We start from the raw sequence: 24,502 nt of genomic DNA on the forward strand, positions 1-24,502 counted from the left end.
AAAAAGAAAAAGAAAAAGAAAAAGAAAAAGAAAAAGAAAAAGAAAAAGAAAAAGAAAAAGAAAAAGAAAAAGAAAAAGAAAAAGAAAAAGAAAAGAAAAAGAAAAAGAAAAAAAAAGAAAAAGAAAAATAAAAAGAAAAAGAAAAAGAAAAAAAAGAAAAAGAAAAAAAAAGAAAAAGAAAAAGAAAAAGAAAAAGAAAAAGAAAAAGAAAAAGAAAAAGAAAAAGAAAAAGAAAAAGAAAAAGAAAAAGAAAAAGAAAAAGAAAAAGAAAAAGAAAAAGAAAAAGAAAAAGAAGAAAGACAAAAAGAAAAAAGTCAGATCATTGTAAAGGCATTTTGATATCAGCATTGTACATATTCTGTAATTTTCCAAAATTATCAGTACAGAAACCTATTGTAAGAACAGTCTTATAGATAAAAATAGTCATTTTGGTTTTCATTTTGGCAATTCTATATCACATTTTACCATGCCTAAGTACATATGTAAAATTTCATTAAAATACAATTTTCTGAACTCAGATTTGACAAACAATTTGACATTATTAAAATGCCATATTTTGTTAATTCCAAAAGACATTGCTTTGGAATCTTGTTGTGAAGGAAATAATAATAATAATTATTATTATTATTGTTAATAATAATAATAAAAGTTACTGAAAAAAAAAAGTTGGAAGTGCTTAGCTCTCCTGTGGATCTAGTATCTAGTTTTTGTGGATCTAGTATCTAGTTTTTAAACATCTTTTGTTCATATAGTGCACACCTCTGTACATTTCAGAGAACTTTGACTAAAATAGCAAAGAGCTTTATTCTGAGTGCAGTCCAAATGATTTACAGTGAACTGCTGGTGACTGTGTTTTGCAGGATAAAGTGCTTAAAGGATTGGCTCCTGTGTTGATATTGCCATAAGGTTATTCTAGATTTGAGAATGCTTGCTGTCTGTTGTTCGGCTAGCTATGATTTTCTTACCAATATTGCAGTCTGATTTTTACATTCACTAACAGATTTTGTCTCTGATGATCCTACTTTTTGTTGTTGTTGTTGTTAGCAGATGTATATGCTTTTAATGAGGTAACAATGTTTTTATGAGTTTTATAATTAAAAATTGAGAGATATCACTTCCCAGTATTGTATTAGTATGCATTAACAGATCTTACACAAACAGCAATACAATAAAGAAAGAAAAAAACATAAGAGTACTTATCCATATTTGCAGTCTGTCATGGCTGGTGATGACCATATGTTAGGATTTTCCATATTTCCTATGCTCCAGTTTAGATGGAGAATAATCTTTCATTTGTATGCCATAAAGGAATATAGTAGGCAAGGACAGGAAACAAAGATGACAATAGCACAATAAGATGGCAGTAGATTTCTGGGGTTGTGGCTGAGTAAAGGCTGTCTTAAAAATCTCAAAATCTTGTAGTCACCAACCAAAACGTGGGTCACGGTTAACAATTGTTATATTAATAAAGAATGAGGGGGGTGATTGAAATTTCACGGTAAAGAAAATGCTGATAAATGGCAAGTATTTAAGTGGAAATCACTTTCCAAGGAGAAATTTCCCAAGGAACACCTGTTTCATTACACTGGTTTCTACAGTAATGATTTAATAATTCAGAAGAAAAAGTGCCAGTTACTGAATTAGAAGAGAATGTCCTACTCAACATACTGTTTGCCATTCAAAGCCTTGGCCCACTTTGTCCATGAGAGTTAACAGAATAGTAATTTATTTAGCCTGAAGATAAATAGAATTTTTGTGTCCAAAAAATCTTTTCTGTCAATGGGTATTTGTACTGTAAATACATTCAGCCATTAGTATAAGCAACAATTGGTAACAACTACTGTGATTATGAGGGCCAACACTTTCCATTAGAATATCTTGTTTCAGTTAGTCCCAGTTTTAGTAAAAAGAAAGCTAAAACATGTTAACTTACTCTTTTAAGGATATAGAAGGTTACAGACTGAAGAAGCATGGTATTAAAAGGTACTGAATAAGGACGGGAACAGAAACTGTGTTTAGGAGCCCGAAAGCGGGAAATGTGAGATAGAGGAACTGAAGGCAAGGAAACAATGTGAGCATAGGGAAACTAAAAGAGAGCTAGAAAGATGTTACTACCATTTTTAGTCAAATAGATTCTTTCATTAAGTAAGAAGACCACAAATGGGATTAGAGGCTTAATCGATAGTAGGATAGGGATCAGAAACCAGATATAGGACTGAGATATGACCGATACAAAGACTGAGAAAAAGATTGGTGAGAGTGATGAACAGGAAAGTGATCAGTTCTGGCTCTGCTAAGTGCTTGGGAAAAGCAGCTCCTCATGAGTTCATGTACATCTCCCCAAAATACTGGGTATTTTGTATTAATCTTTCATGTCTCTGTTTTCCATTTATAAAAAGAAGATAGTAATAATGATTCACTTCACAGGGACTTTGTAAAAATAAATATATTAATGTTATGAAACACTTGGATGCTGTAATGATGAACACTATGAAAAGCTTCTGAAGAAATTAATTTTGTCTTCAGGGTAGGTTTTAAGTAGTCTGAATTAATGATGGTAGGGGACTGTGCACTGAAAAACAGAAAACAGAACACTGCTCGTCAAGTAAGCAGCAATTTTTCTGTGGCATGAAAGAGTCAAGGGGTATAATATTAAAAAAAATAATAATTATTATTATGAAAAATCTTTATTATAAAATCACAGAATCATAGAATGTTTGGGGTTGAAATTAACCTTGAAGATCATCTAGTTCCAACCACCCTGCCATGGGGCAGGGATACCTTCCACTGGGTCAAGTTGTAGGAGTCATGCACAGAAGGGGTGAATTCAGAACATATAGAAACTGTAATTGCCCCATCCCTTAGGTTTTGGATGTTTGACCTTGTAACTCTAATAAAACTCAGTGTAATAATTACTGTGTACTTAGACACAGTGTTTCTGACTTAAGTTTCTGACATTAAGTTTCTGACTTAATTCATTGTCTTTTAATTAATATGGTGTGTGGATTATGGATAGGTGGGTGGACTCAAGATTTACACATTTATAGGATCCTAAGGGCATTTTTACATTTTTCCATGCTTGATGAAATATAGGGCTGAAACCTAATTAAAGTTTTCTTTAATTGTTTAACTGTGTGTTTGTATATGGAGGCAGGTTACAATAAATTTTAAAGAGAGAATTCACCCCTTTTTATATATGCACTATGTTTTAGTGAAAACAACTTCCAATATCTGGCTTTAAAAACTAGTATAGAGGAAATGAGAAACTTCTGGATCCTGGTGTGCAGACATCTATCCAATCGCAATAATTTAAGATTATCACATCCGGGGACTTGGCTATAATTGCATTCTCATCATATAGTGGTCAACAGAGGATGCTTCTGATGTTATAGGTGTAACCAGTGAGAAACTATTCTCAGAATTATAGAATTACAGCATCATACAATATCCCAAGTTGGAAGCGACCCACAAGAATTATTGAGTCGAACTCCTGAGTCCCGAAAATACCACACAAAAAATCAGACCATATGTCTGAGAGCATTGCTCAAATGCTTCTTGAACTCCAGCAGGCTCAGTGCTGTGACCACTTGCCTGGGGATTCTGTTGCAGTGCCCAACCACCCTCTCAGTGAAGAATCATTTCCTGATATCCAGCCTGAACCACCCCTGTCCCAGCTTCAAGCCATTTCCTTGGGTCCTGTCACTGTCGTTAGAGAAAAGAGCTCAGCTCCTGCCTCTGCTCCCCCTCATGAGGAAACTGTAGAGCACAATGAGGTCTCCCCTCAGTCTTCTCCTCTCCAGGCTGAACAAACCAAGTGACTTCAGCTGCTCAACAGCGGCTTCTCCTCAGCCACTCCTTGCCCTCCAGACCCTTCACCATCTTTGTAGTCCTCCTGTGGACACTCTCTAATAATTTTATATCTTTCTTATACCGTGGCACCTATAACTGCAAACAGTACTTGAAGAATGGCCATACCAGCACAGAGCAGAGCAGGACAATTCCTTCCCTCACCCAGCTAGCAATGCCGTGCCTGATGCACCCCAGGGTACGGTTGGCCCTCCTGGATGCCAGGGCACACCGCTTGCTCACGTTCAACATGCTGTCGACCAGAACCTCCACATCCCTTTTTGTAGGTCTGATTTCCAGCATCTTGTCCCACAGTCTGTACGTATAACCAGGGTTGCCCCTTCCTACGTGAAGAATCCGGCACTTGCTCTTGTTAAATGTCATATTGCTGGTGATTGCCCAGCTCTCTAATTTGTCTAGATCTCTCTGCAAGGCCTCACCACCATTGATGGAGTCAACAGCTCCACCCAATTTGATATCATCCGTGAACTTGTTCAAAAAACCTTCAAGTCCTACATACAAATAGTTTATGAAAACATTGATGAGGTCAATCAAACAGTCAAATCAAGCTCTGAAAATCAATCAGAGCTTGATTTGATTTTGTCCCTAAAATAATTAGAAGAACTGATATGCAAAATGACTCTGATGTTACCATATTCATGACTTTGGGTGCAAAAGATTAAAAATAAAGTGTATAGTTATTACAGTTAGGAATCTAATTTCTATGTTGACAATACTTACCTTCTTTGTAGTGTCAGATAATTTAATTAACTTAATTTTAGCATTGTGCTCTGAACACTAGTGAAAATATCCTGAATAACAAAGGACAAATTGGCTCTGGAACTGCACACTATTCTGATGTTATATCACCAAAGTACTAAACTTTATTAATAAAGTTTGTGGATGTTGTAGGAGCCTCAGTTTTTATCAACTACTATTTTTGAACTCTGGATTTATTTTTATCATTCTTGTCTTTTCCTATCTCTATTATAACTCTATTTAGTTATGCTAAATGCATAACTTTCCATTTCTGGAATCTCATGCCTTGTATGGAATCAGCTGTATAAGTCATGCTGTTCTTATGGAAAACCAAAGTAAGGTAATTATTGAATTTGATGTCATATGTAAATTAACTTTAATTGTACATTGTTCTTTTCTTATTCATTTCTACTAACACCACTAAAAAGCTCATCTGTATTTCTTTTAATTTCGTTTGTCAGTCTAACTCAGCTTGACTTATAATTCTCAGTTTATCCATATGTTTCACAGCCTCCCAGATGTTCTTTTTTTGGTAATCAATCTCCTTCATTCATTGCAGACTTTTCTTAAACAACACCTTCTCTGCAATATTGTTAACTCAGCTAGAATTCAACCCTTTCCTAGAAGTTTTTTTCTTCTGAGTTCCAAAAGTATTATCAAGAATGACTCCACTGCCCTTATTCAGTGCCATTCCTGAATAGGTCATCTTAAATGTCCTCTCCACTTCTTTTTTCTTCCCTCCCAGCTTTGTGCTGCTTTCTCTTGTGCTATCATTAATACCTGTGCACATGAGTTGGTAAACAGAATACCTGACAGCAAAGTTTATTTCTCAATCAGATCAGGATCCTGATTCACTTCCCAGGAAAACCACAATAAAGCTGTGTCAGGATAATGGAGGAGGCATGGTGAGAACAGGAATGCCATGGTGGCACTACAAAGACTATGCAAGAAATGTAAGTCGAATCACACCTTTAATTTGAAAAATGCAGAGTACTGATCACCTTAATTTACAGTGCCCAGAAGGCTGTTAAGCAGAGAGATGATGCAATAATTGCCGAAAGTCAATCTGAGTTAGAATTTGCAAAGGAAATTTGAAAAGTGTTATCTTGACTTGGAATAGAATTCTCCTTTAGCCTTTTAAAATTTCCTCTATTTAATAATGCTACTCTTAATTATTGTCATCTATATTTAAATGTCAAGGCTAATGGTTCATTAGCATGATAGATTAGATTGTGAAAGTTAGGTAAGTAGGTTATAGGCAGGTTAAACATGAACCTTCCAGTCCTGCAGAGAAATGCGTGATGCTAAAATGAGAAGTCAGTAGATGTACTATGCATCTTTAAATGATTGCTCTAATTACATTTCAAACTGTCTCCCTACATGACTGATTTCTATTAATGTTTCCACGGAACACAAAATATAAAATGTATAGTTTAAAGTACATTGTGAGTGTTAAAGACTGAGAAGAACTTAAACCTAAGAATATTTTTTATTTTGGCATCAAAACTTATTTAGGTATACATGAACCTGTCAGGATTAATAAATGTCATTTCCATTTGAGTACTTTGGAATAATTGTAATTTTTTTGGTGTTTGATGGATAAGAGGATCAATGAGGTTGAAGTTATGCCTGTGCACAGTTCAAATGGAATGAGATAATAAATGTTGCTCAATGGAGTACATCCAGAATTGATACCCTTTTCTGAAGCTGGTAACCTGCTATAATGAGAATCAAATTTGCACTGTATTGATGTATAATCCCTAATTAGGGATCTGACCTCAACTTTTCAAGCTGCCTTCACTCTGATACTACCCTGCAAAAGAACAAAATCTTCTGGGTTGTTGCTTTACAGCATCCTGGGTTTTCACTCTCAGCTTTGTTAAAATGTCCTTCTGAGGATGAAGTAATGTGTGATTTCACCACACAAAGTCAAATGGACGAAGTGAAGAAAAGTTTGTAAGGACATGTGCAGCGTAACCAGCTTCTTTCAGAATGAGGATAGTTCAGTATTTTTGCTTTACTGCCTATCTCTGGAACACAGTGCTGGTTAGAATAGTCTTTCCATGTTCCCAGGCGTCACCCTACAGCAAGACTTAATGTCTATCTAGGATATTTCAGACTAAATCTCTCTTAAAAACTCTATCCCAACTATTCTATAACTGAAATATCAGAATGAAGACTAAGAATTAAGGAAGTGTGGATAAGGCCTAGATAAAAAATTATGAGTTGATTTGTTTAATGCTTATATAGCATAATTTGTTTTTGTAATTTCTTCACATAATAAAAATCATAAAATTACATTATTTCGTACAACTGTGGCATGGCTGTTTAATATATTAAAGTTTGAGTGTGTTTCTTTCAACATTCTGAAGAGTCTTGGTTCAAGATACTCAGACTTTACCTATATTAGAAATGATAAATATCAAGAACTACACTCCTGTACTGGAATTTCATCATGGACACTCTCACAATGTTAGAACCACCCACAGCATGCCTTGGTGGGGCCACAGCCTTCACCAAGACAATTCTTGTCACATATGTTGGGTGTTAACAGAAATGACTAGGGACCATTCCCAAAAGACATTTTGGAAGTACTCTGTGTTGTGAAAAACAGAAGAATTTAGAAGCATGGATGTGGATCTTTTCATATGATTTGGTCTCAGTGACAGGGAATGTCTAAGTTACTAGCACAAACATGGGATTGCATTTGGAACTAAAAAGATACTGATTTAAAGCAGTAGAGCGATTAAATTTTAAGATTAAATATTTCTTAAAGGCTAGCACCAAAGTTCTTAGCACCTTGCATCATTGAATTAATTATGTATGCTGAATGGTTCCATAAATAACAAAAGAAGTGCCACTACAACTAAAATTCAAATAACTTTTCTTTTTTTTTCAAAATTGAAATTTAAAAAAAAGTTCTAATTTGACTCAAAGCCTCATTTTTTTTTTCCACGATTTTCAGGTGAAGAAAATACATAATTTTCAAGTTAAAATTCTGTTTGATTCTCTTAACAGAATAAAGAGCAATCTAGCACAACTGCAAAGTGGATATGTGTACGGGGCTTGACTATGTGAGAAACTGAGACTCAGGGATGTGATCAAAATCCTGCACTCACTGAAGACGGCACCTTAGTTTTGAGATCTCATTCTGTAAGAGATCTCACACCTTCGTTTTGAAATTGTCTCACCTTGCACAAGTAAATAGTGGAAGAAACAGAAATCAGAGTCTCCACATCCAAACTAGAAGTCAAATGCCTTCATTCCATAAGATGACACAACATTATTAGTCTTTGTTTAGCTGAAACTGTTTGTGGAATGTGACACAAATCCAAATTAATTTCAGGTTCACTGAATGTTAGTCTTAAATTAATAAATTACTCATGAAAAAAAAAAAGAAAAAAGAAAAAAGCAAGGAACCAGCTCTAGATACAATTAAAATTTTCTGTTGTGTACATCTGCTTGGGAGGTGTATCTTAAGAATGTATTTCCTAAAAACAGCAACTTGGAATTATGGAGAAAAATATCCAAATATTTTATAGTGCAAACTGCAATGGTATTTCTAGGTATTCCTAACTGACATGGTAACATTTATCACATTGCTATGATGGCATCGGAGCAAAGCAGTGCAAAACTTAGGCTGTATTACAGGATGATAAGAGACATTTTTACAAATGATAGTATGAGTAGTTGTATTTTATTTTATTTTATTTTATTTTTACCACTTCAGCTTGTTTTCATCTTTCCTTTATAGTATATATTATTGTTGTGCTTTGTATGGTTTAGAAAGAAATGATACTGTAATGTGATCAAGCATTGTGTTACCTTTTAGATTCTGGAATTAGAATAAGAAATCAAGGATTTTCTCATGTTTAGAAGATTGTAGTCAAATCAACTGTGGACAAATTAATTTTTATTAGGAAATTATGTAGTAAAGCCAACAAGATATCCAGGGAGCATGACATCAGAAAGATTAATAACATGGGTTATTAAGCATATTTCTTAGGAGGTGAACATGCTAACGGGCTGCCATGATGGAATGTATGCTGCACAGGCTGTCTCTCCAGAAAGCTATTGATTTATATGTCTATATCATAGCTGACTTCTTATTCTGTATTTCACTGGACAGTCATGGTAGCTCATCAACTCAAAAGGGGGCACAAATTTTATCTAATCAATATCCTTCTCTGTAGATTAAAAGAGAGAATAGATTTAATAAAAAAAAAAAAAAAAGGAAAATGATACAAAGAAACCAGTGACAAACAGATTAATAAAACTGTAGTGAGCAGTTCTATAAACAACCAATAAGTTATTTCGCTCTAACCCTTCTCAATTTTTTAAACCCAGGTTATAAATATCACCAAAATGGTAGACTTGTGAAAAGCTGTATAATGTACAGATGGAGAAAAGTGATTTTGCTTTGTGACTTAATGAAATACAGAGATTGTATATGTGGCAGAATCAAGCACAATATACATCCTCTGTTATAACCAAAGTTGCCGCACACTGTTCCAAAGAGAAGCTGTGCAACCTGGCAAAAAAATAGGCAGTTGTGCAGTAAGGCAGGCAGATTTAGTCAGTTTGGATGCTCTATTTTTTTCAGCTTCTCATGAGGTTCAAGGAGACACATTTCCTTTTTAGCTCATATATAGAAACCTAAGGTAACCATTGTTGATAAATATTAAAGTTTAATTTTTAATTCCTCCCTTTAGGTTGTACAAATTTCTAACAACAGAAATCAGAGGAGATGGAGATCAAACAAAAGTCGTCTACCAATAGACGTGTGCTTAATGTATAAGTAACTTCATAAAACTTTTACACTCTATTGTTTCATATCCTCAAAACACTTTTGCTGTTATGCACTTCTCTGAAACTACTAGGTGTTCAACAAAGTTAGGTTTCTGCTTGCAGCAACTATAAGATTGTTTTCAGCTTGATAAGCAGTTGTTGCTTTATTACTAGGTTGGTGCTCTTGCCTTCATGTATACACATTTTTTCCTAATACAGGCAGTTCTTTCCCTTTTGTTTCCATTAAATGCAGAATCTGTAAAGTTGTGTTTGGGACTTGAATAACTTTTCTGTAGAGCTATCTATACCCAACACTACTAAATTCATTAATGTAAAGATGAGCTGAAGGAATCCAGTAATTATTCCTCTAATGCTCTTACATGAAATAATTAGAATCTTATTAAGAAAGCAATATACTTTGTAATATGAACTCTTTCTTCAGACCGTAAAATATAAAAGGCATTTGAAACTAAAGCATATTGATAGTTTTTTATCTTCTTAACAACCTGCTATGAGCAAACTTCAGAAATGTGACTTTAAACATATGATTTGGGGATAATGAGTTCTGATTTGCTTGCTATTTTGTCAATGCTATTTTTTTGGTTTTGGTTTTGTTATTGTTCTTATTTCTTTCCAGTTTTTCTGCATAAAAGTCTATAGAAGACAAATGAAATTTTTGGCAAAATATTGCTTTTATTGAAAAATATAATTCTCCTTTGCTTCTGTTACAACTTTTTTTTTTTTTTTTAAATTAATTTATTAAAAGAGCACAGAGCAGAACTTTGGGTATAAGAGATTGTAGGAAAATCAAACAGACAAAAGAAACAAAAAAAAAAAAGAAAAAAGAAAAAGAGGAAAACTTTTTTCTTTGTTTAGATCTTCATAAATATTTCCTATAATAGTATAAAATTCTGAACGTATTTTGAGCTGCACATATCTGATCCTTCCAGTTTGCTCCATCAAAATAACCAGTGACACAGGAGGCTATATCAAATGTTATATCTATAAACATATATAAAATAATGTTCATCTTCTATCACTTTCTCTTTCAAATCCAAAGACATCGTATTTCAAAGTCCTGTTTTAATTATGCACACGTATGCAAATGACATAGTACATAAATATTTATGCATCATCAGTGCTGAACTACATAATAACAACCATAGCAACCGGGCTTTTGGTCATGCAACTGTGAGAAAACCAAGAGCCAATGCAATATACATGATCTTTTTCAAATTTTGTGATATTTTGCATATGCACATTAGTGCACATGCTTTTTCCTATAAGACAGTTTCAAAGGCCTTGCTTAATGGTTCATAACGCTTTCTTTTGAACTGCATGCTATTTTTCTCTTTAATTAGAACAATAACTCTTCAAGCTGCAAAGATGTAAATATTTTCCACAGCAGTACAAACTATTCATTCAAGCAAGTCCATGAACTTTAGGGCCAATCCATGAATTTTAGGGCCAGTTCTCTTCAATGTTTTTGTAAATGATCTGGATGCAGGACTAGAATGCGTACTAAGTGTTCAGCTTATACTAAATTAGGAGGAGCTGTTGACTCCTGTGAGTGTGGAGAGGCCTTGGAGAGAGATCTTGACAAATTAGAGGACTGGGCAATCACACGAATTTTAACAAGAGCAAGTGCCAGATTCTGCATCTGGGAAGGGGTAAACCCTGGCTATACATACAGACTGGAGGACAAGAAGATGGAGAGAAGCTCCATGGAAAGGGATCTGGGGGTTCTGGCCAATGGCAGGGTGAACATGAGTCAGCAGTGTGCTCTGGCAGTCAAAAGCACCAACTGTATCCTGGGGTGCGTAAAGCACAGTACTGCTAGGCAGTCGAGGGAAAAGATTGTCCTGCTCTGCGCTGGTGCAGCCTCACCTTGAGTATTGTGTGCAGTTCTGGGCACCACAATATAAGAAGGACATTAAACTGTCTATGAGAGTGTGCCCAAAGGAGGGCAACAAAGGTGGTGAAGGGTCCCAAGGGTAAGACATATCAAAAGCAGCTGAAGTTACTTGGTTTATTCAGATTAGAGAAAAGAAGGCAGAGGAGTGACCACATCACAGTCAACAACTTCCTTATGAGGGAGAAGCGCTGTTCTCTTCTGTCTGTTGAGCAGTGATAGGACCCAAGTGAATGGCATGAAGCTGCATCAGGGGAGGTTCAGATTGGATATTAGGAAAATTTTCTTCACCAAGAGCATGGTCAAGCATTGGAACAGGCTCCCCAGGGAAGTGGTCATGGCATCAAGCTTGTGGGAGTTTGAGAAGTGTTTGGACAATGTTCTCAGACATCGTATCATTTAATTTTTATGTCGTCCTGTGTGGAGCCAAGAGTCAATCCTTGTGGGTCCCTTCCAACTTGGGATATTCTAACATCAAGAAATGAAAGGCTTTGGGGGTTATAGAATAAAAGGAGTTTATAAAAAATGTTTAAACATTAGATTCAGGAAGTAGATGACAATCATCCTAACGTTCACCAATATATACTGAAGTTACCAAAATTGTAATCCCTTGAAGTGAAAGAGCACTGTAAGGACAGGAATTTGAGGAAGTACTGCATCAAAAGCGGAAGTGAGAGTGTCATAACTGGAAGAATTTAACTTCTACAAATATGCATTAAGCTTGAAACCACTCTAATGAAAGGCCTGCTAACAAACTTCTCAAAGAAATTCAACCAGTTAGACTGTTCAGCCAGTTATGACTCTCTTGTTTACAGTTCTCTGTGTTCTGTGCTTCTTTTCTGTCACAAACTCTGAAGCATTGAGCTCAGCTCTTCCAACTAGTATTCCTCCGTTAACATTACATGAGAAATCTTCACCACAATTCCCAAGTAATACTCCAACAAAGAGATAAGACATTCAAGTTATTATACTATAACAACTTTGACATCTACAAAGGCAGGTGTGCAAGTGAATACTAATGAAAAAAAACCAAAACAAAACAATAATCTTCCCTCCCCAAAACTCAACTGTTTCTCTCCTATGTTTTTTACAACCTTATCTACATTTGTTATACTGAAGAGTCATATAAAATAGTATAATTAGAAATACAAGGGGTTCTAAATGAACTGGATGTAGCTACTGAAATTCCATAGGCCTGTCTGAGCTTCCAATCTCATTTTCCTGTTCTTTTTTTTTTTTTTCCCCGACTGGAAGTCAAACAGCCATGCTCTTTGACTTCATTTAGGAATGCTCCTGAAATGGGAACAGAGACCTGAGGTTCAGAGCCATGGAACAATATAATTTTACCAGTTGCCAGGTTCTCTAAACAACTGATTTGTTACAATAGTTACCTTTTCTAAAAGACAAAATACAGCAGTATTTTCTTAGAGCAAATGTTAAGAATGAGCTCCAATAACATACAAGGATAGGAGTGGTGCTCCAGCCCTTTGATCATCTTCCTCGCCCTCCTCTGGACTTGTTCTAATATGCCCATGTCCTTCTTGTGCTGGGGGCCCCAGAGCTGAACACAGTACTCCAGGTATAAGATTACTCTAGGATAAGAATACTATTACGTTCTTTAGAGTTTAAACACACTGCCCTGAGTGAGGAAAATTCAATAAACCTCAGCAATGCTCCCAGCTCAGAAATAGGATGATAGTCCCATGATCTTGTTAATGAAAACCTTAGGATCATAGAATCATAGAATAATGTAGGTTGGAGAAGGCCTCTAAGATCATCTAGTCCAACCTTTAACCTAGCACTGCCAAGTCTACCATTAAACCATGTCACTAAGCACTACAACTAGATGTTTTTGAAGACCTCCTGGGATGGTGACTCAACCACTTCCCTAGGCAGCCTATTCCAATGCCTAACAACCCTCTCCATGAAGAAATTTTTCCTAATATCCAACTTAAAACTCCCCTGGCACAACTTAAGACCATTTTCCCTCATCTTACCACTTGGCACGTGGGAAAAAGAGACCAATCCCCGCCCCACTATAGCCTCCTTTAAGGTAATTATAGAGTGTGATGAGGTCTCCCCTGAGCTTCCTTTTCTACAGGCTAAACAACTCCAGTTCCCTCTGCCACTCCTCATGAGATTTTTTCTCCAGACCCTCCACCAGCTTCATGGCCATTCTTTGGACACGTTCCAGCATCTCAATGTCCTAGGAGTGAGGGGCCCAAAACTGAACACAGTACTCGAGATGCAGCTTCACCAGAGCCAAGTACAGAGGGACAATCACTTCCCTAGCCCTGCTGGCCACACTGTGTCTTATTCAAACCAGGATGCTGTTGGCCTTCTTGGCCACTTGAGCACACTGCTGGCTCATATTCAGCCAGCTATCGACCAGTACCCCCGGGTCCTTTTCCGCCGGGCAGCTTTCTAGCCACTCTTCCCCCAGCCTGTAGCATTGTATGGGGTTGTTGTACTCCAAGTGCAGGTCTTAGCCTTGTTGAACCTCATACAATTGTCCTTGGCCCATCAGTCCAGCTTATCCAGATCCCTCTGCAGAGCCCTCCTACCCTCAAGCAGATAAACATTCGTGCCTAACTTAGTGTCATCTGTGAACTTACTGAGGGTGCACTTGATCTTATCTTCCAGAACATTGATAAAGATATTGAAGAGAACCGGCCCCAGTACTGAGCCCTGGAGGACACAACTAGTGACCAGCCTCCAAACGGATTTAACTTCTTTCACCGTGACTCTTCAGGCCTGGCCACCCAGCCAGCTTTTAACCCAACAATGTATACATCCATCCAAGCCATAAGCAGACAATTTCTCCAGGAGAATGCTGTGGGAAATGGTGTCAAAAGCCTTGTTGAAGTCTAGATAGACCACATCCACAGCCTTTCCCTCATCCACTGAATGCATCACATTGTAGTAGAAGGAGATCAGGTTCATCAAGCAGGACTTGCCTTTGGTAAACCTATGCTGATCACCTGGCTGTCCTGTAAGTGCTGCATGATGGCACTCAAGGTAATCTGCTCCATGAGCTTTTCCAGCACTGAGATCAGACTGACAGGCCTGTAGTTTCTCGTATCCTCCTTGTGGCCCTTCTTGTAGATGAGCATCACATTTGCTACCTGCCATTCAACTAGGACCTACCCTGATAGCCAAGACTGCTCAAATTGGGCTTTGGCCATTCTAATTTTGTCTCCGCACAGTCTCATGACATCTTTGTAGTCCTCCTGAGTGACCCACAACTTCTTCCAAAGGTCATAAACCCTCTTTTTCTTCCTTAACTTTAGCCACAGCTCTCTGTTCAGCCAGGCCAGTCTTCTTCCACATTGGCTCATTTTCTGGCATGTAGGGACAGCCTTCTCCTGTGCCTTTAGCTTTTAGGATTTCTTTCTTGAAGAGTGTCCAGCCTTCCTGGACTCCTTTGCTCTTCAGGACTGCCTCCCAGGGGACTCCGCCAACCAGTCTTAACAGGCCAAAGACAGCCCTCCTGAAGTCCAGGGTGGCAGTTCTGCTATGCCCCCTCCACCCCTCCCTCTTACTTTTCAAAGAATAAAAAACTCGATTAATTCATGATTGCTGTGCTCAAGACAGACTCCAACCTCCATGCCACTCAGAAGTCCTTCTCTGTTAAGCAATAGATCCATCAGAATACCATCCCTAGTCATCTCACTCACCAGCTGTATCAAATGCTTGATAGCATCTGCCGCAGATAAGCAGATAAGACTAAAAACAGAAGGTAAGACTAAAAACAATAGATTTGAAAGGTCTGGATTTCACAAGGAGGTGTGGAGGAAGGGAAGATCTCTAACACCACACTAACTCTGCTGAGTTCACCACATCACCAGAAGTGTTAGCAGACATGCAGGTAGGCAACTTGTTCTTGACACTACTGTTTTCCAGTTGTATAAAGGTCTGCCTCACTACCTTATGTTTTATGGTAATGTCCTATTTTCAGCAGGATCTGAGAAATAAGGATGGAGTTCTTTTTGTACCTGTGCCTCTTAAGGAAGTTTAATAAATAAAGCAGTAAAAAATGTATGCCTTCCTGTAAAGTGCTGAATGAAAGCAAGGGCTGGATGTAGGATATCTGAAATCCTGAGCATGTTTCTTCTGGTAGTATATTTGAAAATGTGAATTCTATGGATGGAGTATATGCATTACTCAGGATCATGAATAGTTAATAGCTTCTGGAAAGCATACTGTAGTGAATTATTTCAGAAACTGTGATATTTTCAGTTTCTATGCTGTTCATTAACAGATACAAAAAAAAATCTCAGTCTGATCACGTATAAATGTATGCATAAACATGGGACATAGGACATATATATAAATTTAAAATTTTACTTACTCATGCATATAGTTATAGATGCAAACTATCTTTTGTATATAGATGTAGTTAATACAACTCTATGCCTAAGTTTGCAGTTATTTCTCACTTACTCAGGTAGTATGGCAAAATGATATATGTTTCAATAAATTAGCAGAGTGAAGTATATCATTGGGAAGTACTCAAATATGTCATTAAAGGACAGAATTTTTGATCAAGTAATAAAGTTATTTTCTCTATTATTTGGTTCTATCTATTTTCAAAGTCAAAAATCACCAAAAAAAAAAACACAAAAAAAACCTTTCCCACTAAGCATTTTACTTCCATTTCTAAGATTCTAACCCAGCAACATCAGTGGACAGTGCAACTTTTATGTAATATATAGCAATTACAATTTAGAACCTTATCAAACAACGTAAAGATCTGATTTATCCATGTTAAAAAAAAAATTGTTACTCACATGCAAACTGAAGAACAGCTTCTCTGCTTAATATACTACCAAACATGTTGGTGGTTAAACATTGATACTGTCCAGAATCCTTCATTTCACTAGGGTTGCTGATGATCAAACTTCCTTCTATTAAACTGTAGCGATAATCACTTTCAATGTCGATTTCAGTTCCATTTCGAAGCCATCTTAGGAAAAAAAGAAAGAAAGTACTTGAGCATTTTATGGGCAAAGGAAGGCATCAAGATTAGTATACAGAACCTGATAGCACCAGCTAATACTAAGGATGACAGCTATTCAACGATAGCCTGTGTGGTAACTCAAGACTATGAGTTTTACCCTGATTATAATAAGTAAAGTTTCAATTAATATTTTATTATTAAAGCCTTAGGCCCAGATGACCTTAGAGCTGTGTCTGCACTGTGTGAGAGCTGGAACATTTTTCTTCAATTATTTCACCATTTGTTCTTAGCCCAAGAAATGCAGAAATCTGGTTTAACTACAGAAAGTAGAACATAACCCATGAAGAGTAGGGAGGTAGATTTATGTACACAGGTTGTTGTGAAGTAAAAGATGTTGGTAATATTGGCAATGGACAAAGGCACAATAATGTTAGCTGGGCCAGGATATTTGAAATTCAGAGAAGACTGAAACTGGGGAAACTGGAATTAGTTGATGGCTGGTCAAGGATAATGCCTGGCAGCTACCACATAAATGGAAGCTGTGATCAGATTAGAGGAGTTAGCAGAAGGAATACTAAGTTTGGGAGGTGTTTGGGAGTGAAATGAAGAGTAGAGACAGTGAGTGGAGTGAAGAAAAGGTGAAACAAACCAGGCGGTAGGAATCATATTAGAAAGTATCACACTTGAGCTGAAGCACTGAATAATTCTCATATGAACACTTATTCTTCTGAGGTTCAGAAGTAACCTAAGAGTCTCTACATTTTTCTGCTATATGAGTAGATTTTTGGGTTGGGTTATTCTTTAATGTGTGGGCATATTCTCCAGCAAAAAGCCTCACCCCTCTCATTCATTTTCAAAGACTGAAAAAACAAACCCCTAAATAGCCCACTGGATGCAAGAGATATTTTGGGAGACAAATTAATAGACTTCATCACTCAGAAATAATCTCTGGGAAGGGTGCAATATCTCAATTAAAGAATAACAATCCACATAAGAAGGCTTTTTAAATTAGCTTTTCTGTTAAACTGTTAAGAACATTAAATAGTTAAATGAATGTTTCTGATATTGCAAAGAAGAGACAAGCAGCATAACAGGTATGACAAATCTCTATGAAAAGTGTAATACACCATCATTATTCTGAGATACAGATATTTCCTTCATGACTAGTTCACAATCATTCTGCAGTTTCAAAGTTGCATCAGGAAACTGCCAAGCACATTCAGGCTTTGCCAGAATTCAAAGACTGGAAGAACTTGGCAACACCTAGACTTCAGAGGCAAATTTAATGAAGCTGAATGATTGTCAGTTCATCCTATCTTGTTAACACTCATGGTGAATGAGGTATAGGCAACAGAACTCAGCTGCAGTAACTGTGAATTTTTCTAAATGCAAAAATCAGAATTGTCAGAATTAAGATTAACTGTAAAACTATTGTTTGCCTATTTTATCATGGTTGAACTTTTGATCCCAGAGGAACCCTGCCTCATTCAATGTAAGAAATGGAGCACTGTTGACAATCTCTTTATACTGCAAAGGATATTAAGGAAATGTCTGTAGGATCACATTTTTAAAAACAGATATACATAGCAGAGCTAAAAAGAATATTTTTTCATCTTGAACAGTTTATTAATGATTCAAGATTTTGAACAAAATCATAATGAAAGTTAACACATATATTTGTATGTATATATGAAATAAAAGTGCAAAATCAATTGACCTTGAAATGATGGATGTTTAGATAAGGAAAAAGTCAAAATGACATGTTTTGGTATTTCCAAATGGGAATTGAAACAAAATTCAGTTTGCTTTAAGTAGCAGACTTCACTTAGTTTCATTTTTGGTTAAATTCAATGCAAAAATATGTTTTTGTAAAGCTACTCCAATACTTTGAGCTTTACAGCTGTGTGCATATATGTCTCCAAGGCCATTCTGCATGCATGCATTCCAATGATATAATTTAAGCATATTAGAGGAAAAGCAATGCTGAATTTTATGACATGTTTTCTTATAGGTAGCTTGACTGATTTGGGAGGACAGAATCACAAATATAATACTTAAAAGATAATGACCTGATGATGAAAATCAGTTTTTTATATATATATTTCTTGAAGGCAAATGACACAAAATATTTCATAACATTCTAATTTGGCGTAAGAAGATAAAATACTTTTTCTTTTTTTCCCAAGTGCTTTTTTTTTTTTTCCTATCAAGAAATGATAGTGATGAAAAATTTCCAACCAGCTTATATGTGTCCTAAGTAAAATTGTTTACTATTTTTGGCTGCAATAGAGTTAATTTTCTTCATAGTAGATTGTATGGTACAATATTTTGGATTTTTGATTAAATGTTTTTGATAAAACACCAATGTTTTAGTTGTTGCAGAGCAGTGCTCTCACAGAGCCAAGGACTTCTTGTGCTACAAGGTGGCTGGGCTTGCACAAGAAGCTAGGAGAGGACGCAGCCAGGACAACCAACCCAAAATGATTAAAAGGATATTCCACACCATATGATGTGCTCAGCAGTAAAAGCTGGGAGAAAAAAGGAGGAAGGAGTGTGGTGAGATACTCAGAGTTATCATGTTTGTCTTCCCAGGTAACTGTTATGTGTGATGGAGCCTTGCATTCCTGGAAATGCCTAAACATCTGCCTGCTAATGGGAAGTAGTAAATGAATTCCTTATTTTGTTTTCCTTGTGCGTACAGCTTTTGCTTTACCTATTAAACTGTCTTTATCTCAGCTCAGAAGTTTTCTCACTTTTACTTCTCTCATTCTTTCCTCCATCCCAGTGTGTGGGAAATGAGTGTGTGGCTGTGTGGGGCTTAACTACCTATGAGAGTTAAACCACAACTAGGAAACGCGGTTTTTCACAAGTAGTACAGGTGTAGTGATCTGGCATCTCAGGGAATTCTGCACCTGCCTTTAACTCAGTATTTCTGGTGCCTTGTGACAACCCACAGGAAGCTTGTGAATATACATATTTCTCACTGAAGGTATCTCAGTTATTTTCTTCACTGAGTGGGTCCTGACTTATAATAATGAAGTCTGATTTGCAAAAATGAAATCAGTTTATCTCAGGGATCTATTATCTAAATCAATGCATTTAGATACATTGACTAGATGCTAAGACTGACTCAGAAAAGGAAAGAAGGTACAAATTTTGATTTCAGGGTAGAGCTTGAACAAAGAGAAATAAGATCTTTGCAAACAGGAAGAAAATCTGAAATGATATGAGCATTGTTCATGCCATTAACTTGGAAGTAATGTCTTAGCAAAAAGTAATTGGTAAAGAGGTTATGAACACTGTGTCATCAGTTATACAGACTAAGGTAATGAAATAAAAATGGCAGAGACAATCTCAGTTCTGGAATCTTTTAGTTCTTTAAGAGGTCTTTTAATATACTTCTTAAAAAGTAAAAAAAAAAAAATTGTACTCTGCTTTGTTTATGGCTGAAAAGAATTCTTAGCAGCATGGACTTTACAGCCCAGGTAAATAAAGATCTCTATTGTCCAGTGCTTGTAGATGACACGACGGGGACTTCTTTGGTGATATGGAAATATGCTGTCTCCCCCATATTTCATATGGCAAATATTGGATAGTGAAATACAACAAACCTCTGTTTTACCATAGTCTTTTTTTTTTTTTTTTTTTTGAGGCTAAATTCACTCTTCACATTTTCACGTTCCCTGGAGAACAGTATATGCCTGACAAATTCATGCATATCTTTTTTTTTTTTTCTTCCACTGAATGGTAGTGATGGCATGCACTATATGGACAAGTGGTTTCAACATAAGGGAGAGAAGTTAAATGGTGCTGTTAAAATTAGGCCTTTCTGGTCAAAGCTTCCGTCGCATGAACACCTGTAAAGTCAGCTTGTTTCTGAGGCTGCTGATACTAGCAAATTTCTGGAGAACTGAAGAAATGGATATGTTGAAATTATTTGTTTACTGAATTCCTCTGGGAAAATGCAAAAATGGTTGGACCAAGAAAGAAATGACATGGCATAGATTCTCCATAGATTTCCCAAAGAAGATGTTTCCACAATATTTGTCGCTGCCCATGGCAGAGGTGGTGGTGATGGCTAGGCTAAAGATCATCTGATCTGTACCAACCTAAACCATTCTATGATTCTAGTATTATTGAGATTGTCTGTGAGAACTGAGAACAAGGTTCCCCTCTTTTTCTTGGGAATTTGTACCTTTTTCCCATAGACTCTTGCTGTGTTGAATGGACTGATAGCTCTCAAACTGTGTGTAGAATTTACACACATTATTTTTTATCAACAAAGTAACAAATATGCAATAGAAATTACACAAGGGTTATCAGTAAGGAGGAATGCAACACCGTCTTTCATCCCACAATGAGTTCAGGCAATTCCAGTTTTAAGACTTTCTGGCCACTCATTACTAATCCTGTGTTCTATGTTAGCCATGTCTGTGTTGTTTGAGGAGTTTGTGACACATACCAAACCAGTTTAATGAATCACATCTGTTGCATTGAGGCAGATTCAGTGCTCTTGCAGTAGGGAGATCTAAAGGGGGTACTGCCTTTGAATTTCTTCTTGCCATAGAAGTGCAAATTCTGTGACTCAAATAAGCCTAAGGGAAATTCATTCAGTATGCTAAAGAATCCACAAGTGAAATAATTGTAAAAGGTAAAAAATAAAACAAATAATCGATGATTGTCACATAAGACAAAAGATGGTGATAAGAGTCCTTATTCTCCCTCTGTAGGTGAAGAATCACTCTATGTGAAAATATAAAGGGTGTCTGGAAAAAATAATCACCTGTATGTTCTCCCAACCCTGCTACATCACTTGCAATTTGTAAAAATATGAGTAGAGTCAGATATAGCAAATGAGTAAGGTGACTGCAGCATGCTGGTTCCACCTGTAAGTGGGCACCATTAATAAGCTGAACTGTCAGACTCACAGGCATGGCATAACAGATCTGTATAACAGTTAACTGTCAAATAACGCTCTATATGGGAAAACAGGGAAGAGAAAATGGTTGCAAAAGAGTAAGATGCTGGTCTTCTAAGTGAAAAGACTCCAGATATGGCTAAACTATGGTACCTTGTATTAGATAGTCATGTCATTTAATTTATCTGTTCTTTGCTGCTTTCCCTATAAAACAGGAAAATATTTCCCATCTTTAAAGATGTTGTCTTTAGAAAAAAAATCAGTTAAAGGTTTTGATCTTGTCAGTTGTTACAGACATGTGTGAGAAAACAAGGCAAAAGGAGTCCCTTCACATGGATAGATACAATACATAGAGAACATAATTTGAAATGTCACAGATTGCTTTGCCTTTACTCACTACCATTTATCTTTCTTGCTTATTTAGAATCAGAAAAATCATTCAATCAGGAATGCTATTTGGTCACAAATGTGTTTCTGTTATATTGTTATGACCAAATATTCTTAAAAATACAAAGACTTCTAAAACATGTACCTGTATGTGGGCATAGGATTTCCATGAGCTTGACAATTCAGAGACACTTTCTTCTCTTCAGAATCAGTAGGAAAAATCACATCATCTGGCTCTTGTACAAAAACAGGCCCATAATCGACACTTTCTGTGGAAATAGAAGTGCGAAAGTTTTGAAAATATGAATAAATATTAATGTGTTATACCATAGGACTAGAAGGTGTTTTGAGCAAATTTGCCGATGACACCAAACTTGGAGGAATTGTAGACTCAGCTGAGGGTGGAAAGGCCTTGCAGAGAGATCTGGACAGATTGGAGAGCTGGGCAATCACCAACTGCATGAAGCTTAACAAAAGTAAGTGCTGGGTCCTGCACCCGGGATGGGGCAACCCTGGCTACATGTACAGACTGGGCAACGAGACACTGGAGAGCAGCCCTGCAGAGAGGGATCTGGGGGTTGTGGTTGACAGCAAGTTGAATATGAGCCAGCAGTGTGCCCTGGCAGCCAGGAGGGCCAACCATATCCTGGGATGCATCAAGCATGGCATCGCTAGTCGGTCGAGGGTAGGGATTGTCCCGCTCTACTCTGCGCTGGTGTGGCCTCACCTCAAGTACTGTGTGCAGTTCTGGGCATCACAGTACAAAAAGGACATTAAACTGTTGGAGAGTGTCCAGAGGAGGGCGACAAAGATGGTGAAGGGCCTAGAGCGGAAGACATATGAGGAGCGGCTGAGGTCACTTGGCCGGCTCAGCCTGGAGAAGAGGAGGCTGAGGGGGGACCTCATTGCAGTCTACAACTTCCTCGCAAGAGGGAGTGGAGGGGCAGGTGCCGACCTATTCTCCTTAATCACCAGTGACAGGACCCACGGGAATGGTGTCAAGCTGAGGCAGAGGAAGTTTGGGCTAGACATCAGGAAGAGGTTCTTCACCGAGAGGGTAATTGCGCACTGGAACAGGCTCCCCAGGGAAGTAGTCACTGCACCAAGCCTGTCTGAATTTAAGAAGTGTTTGGACTGTGCACTTAGTCACATGGTCTAAAATTTTGGGTAGACCTGTGTGGTGCCAGGAGTTGGACTTGGTGATCCTTCTGGGTCCCTTCCAACTCGGGATATTCTATGATTCTATGATTTATAAAGTTAGATGATAGTATGAAAAAGCTATCTTTGTCATCTAGACATTCAAATCACATTACCTCAGATGCTCTGTTAAAAAGCAATAGTTAAAAGAAAAGTAATATATATATAAGAAAGAAATATTAATGTAACAATGAAGTAGTATGATTTAAGGTGTGCATCTATGGCAGTGCATTAAAATAGCTTTAGCAACAGACATATTTTGGCCTGAAGCCTAATGAGCAGGTTAAGAGAATTAAGAATGCTAGAGGAATTAACTCTGTTTATAAGAAGTAAGGTAAACAAAAAATTATCTTAATGCTTGCAGAAGCTCATATCACAAAGAACTGAAGCACATTTCCTCTTTATGTCAAAGATTTGCTAAGAAAAAAAATGCTTTTAAAATTAATAGCAGCAACTGGTTGCTACTATTAAATAATGTATATGAAAATCTGACATTTCATTTTCTTCCACTGTCTTCTCTAATTTTGGCATATATGTATATCTTCATATGAATTAACATTTCTGGTAAGAAAAGCTATATAGACCCAAACAATATGTCTATGACTCCAACTCATTCATAATGTGCAGAGGGAAGTGTAACCTTCAGAAAAGTAAAAGGTTGCAGGTACACCATTTGTGAACACGTAAGTGTGAAAAACTCAAATGCTCACTATGCAATAGAAGACTGTGGAATTTTAATCACCTTAGCCTTGCTCCAAACTCTTGAATCATTTAGTCTCATAATACACATCAAATTTAGAGCACGAACCTATGGATTTGGATGGGTGAGGGGATAGTCATTTTGTCATACTAGCTGCAATGAAACGTAGGGGAACAGAGTTTTATCTGTCATTTTATGGCTACAATGTATTGTATGGATTGCGTCTTATAATTGAGTTATCTACTTCTCATATTGCAAAAGAAAGAATCTGTTTATAACTAATCAGAGCATTCATCAAACTAGAGTTTAGCAACAGCAAGAATTGATTAATAAATGCAAAACTAAATAATGCTTTTAGATTTAGGCGTTATCCTGTGCAGATTAAGAGATGTACGATTTGGAAGTATTGATGAGCACTAGTGGTTTTACCTTCTCCCTAGGAGTGACACTGTAGATAAAATATTTTGTTACAGTCTAGGATTTCTAGAAAGTAAATGATGCAATGCTAGTTAGGTGCTAGTGTCACTAGCAATGCCAGTTCTATACCTCCTATTTCAAAAGAAATGAAGGGAACATATTGCAGATATAAACATTTCATTGAAATATTTTCAAATATACATATATATATGAAATTAAAATACTGCATGACATAATTAAAAAGAAAAGTTTTAATCTTCTTATACATAATGATAATAAAAGATCAGATAAAATGAAGCCTTGTGAAGGCTTCAGTATTTGTTTCAATGATGGGCACATATTTTAGCCAATATTTAAAATCCCCATTGAAGATAATGGAAAATCCATGACTTATCCAAAATTGACTAAAACACCACTTGCGGCTAACTGTATTCTGATTTTTGTGTAAGGAGTTTAAAGTTACATTGAAATTGTGGGACTTAATAATTCCCAGAAGCCAGTGCACACTGCTGATGTTTCAGTTTCATGGTGGGGTGAGACTCAGGTATACAGACTGGTGGCTTCACAGCCTTAAATCTCTGAATACAAGCAATGTAAATATTCACATCTAAATTTATA

At 36.7% G+C, this 24,502-nt stretch overlaps 1 protein-coding gene across 4 annotated transcripts in view; it reads right to left on the minus strand.

Annotated features, from left to right (window-relative positions):
* The window catches only part of CNTN5 (contactin 5), a 682,193-nt gene that overhangs the window by 243,277 nt on the left and 414,414 nt on the right, over positions 1-24,502 (minus strand). For all 4 annotated transcript variants that reach the window (XM_066989851.1, XM_066989852.1, XM_066989850.1 and 1 more), the window contains 2 exons: positions 21,716-21,839; positions 16,096-16,271 (listed from right to left, as the gene is read on the minus strand). In XM_066989851.1, the coding sequence (XP_066845952.1) occupies positions 16,096-16,271; positions 21,716-21,839 (300 nt within the window). The remainder of the gene's footprint in view (positions 1-16,095; positions 16,272-21,715; positions 21,840-24,502) is intronic.

Source organism: Anser cygnoides, chromosome 1, assembly GCF_040182565.1.
Source record: "Anser cygnoides isolate HZ-2024a breed goose chromosome 1, Taihu_goose_T2T_genome, whole genome shotgun sequence".
NCBI lineage: Eukaryota > Metazoa > Chordata > Aves > Anseriformes > Anatidae > Anser > Anser cygnoides.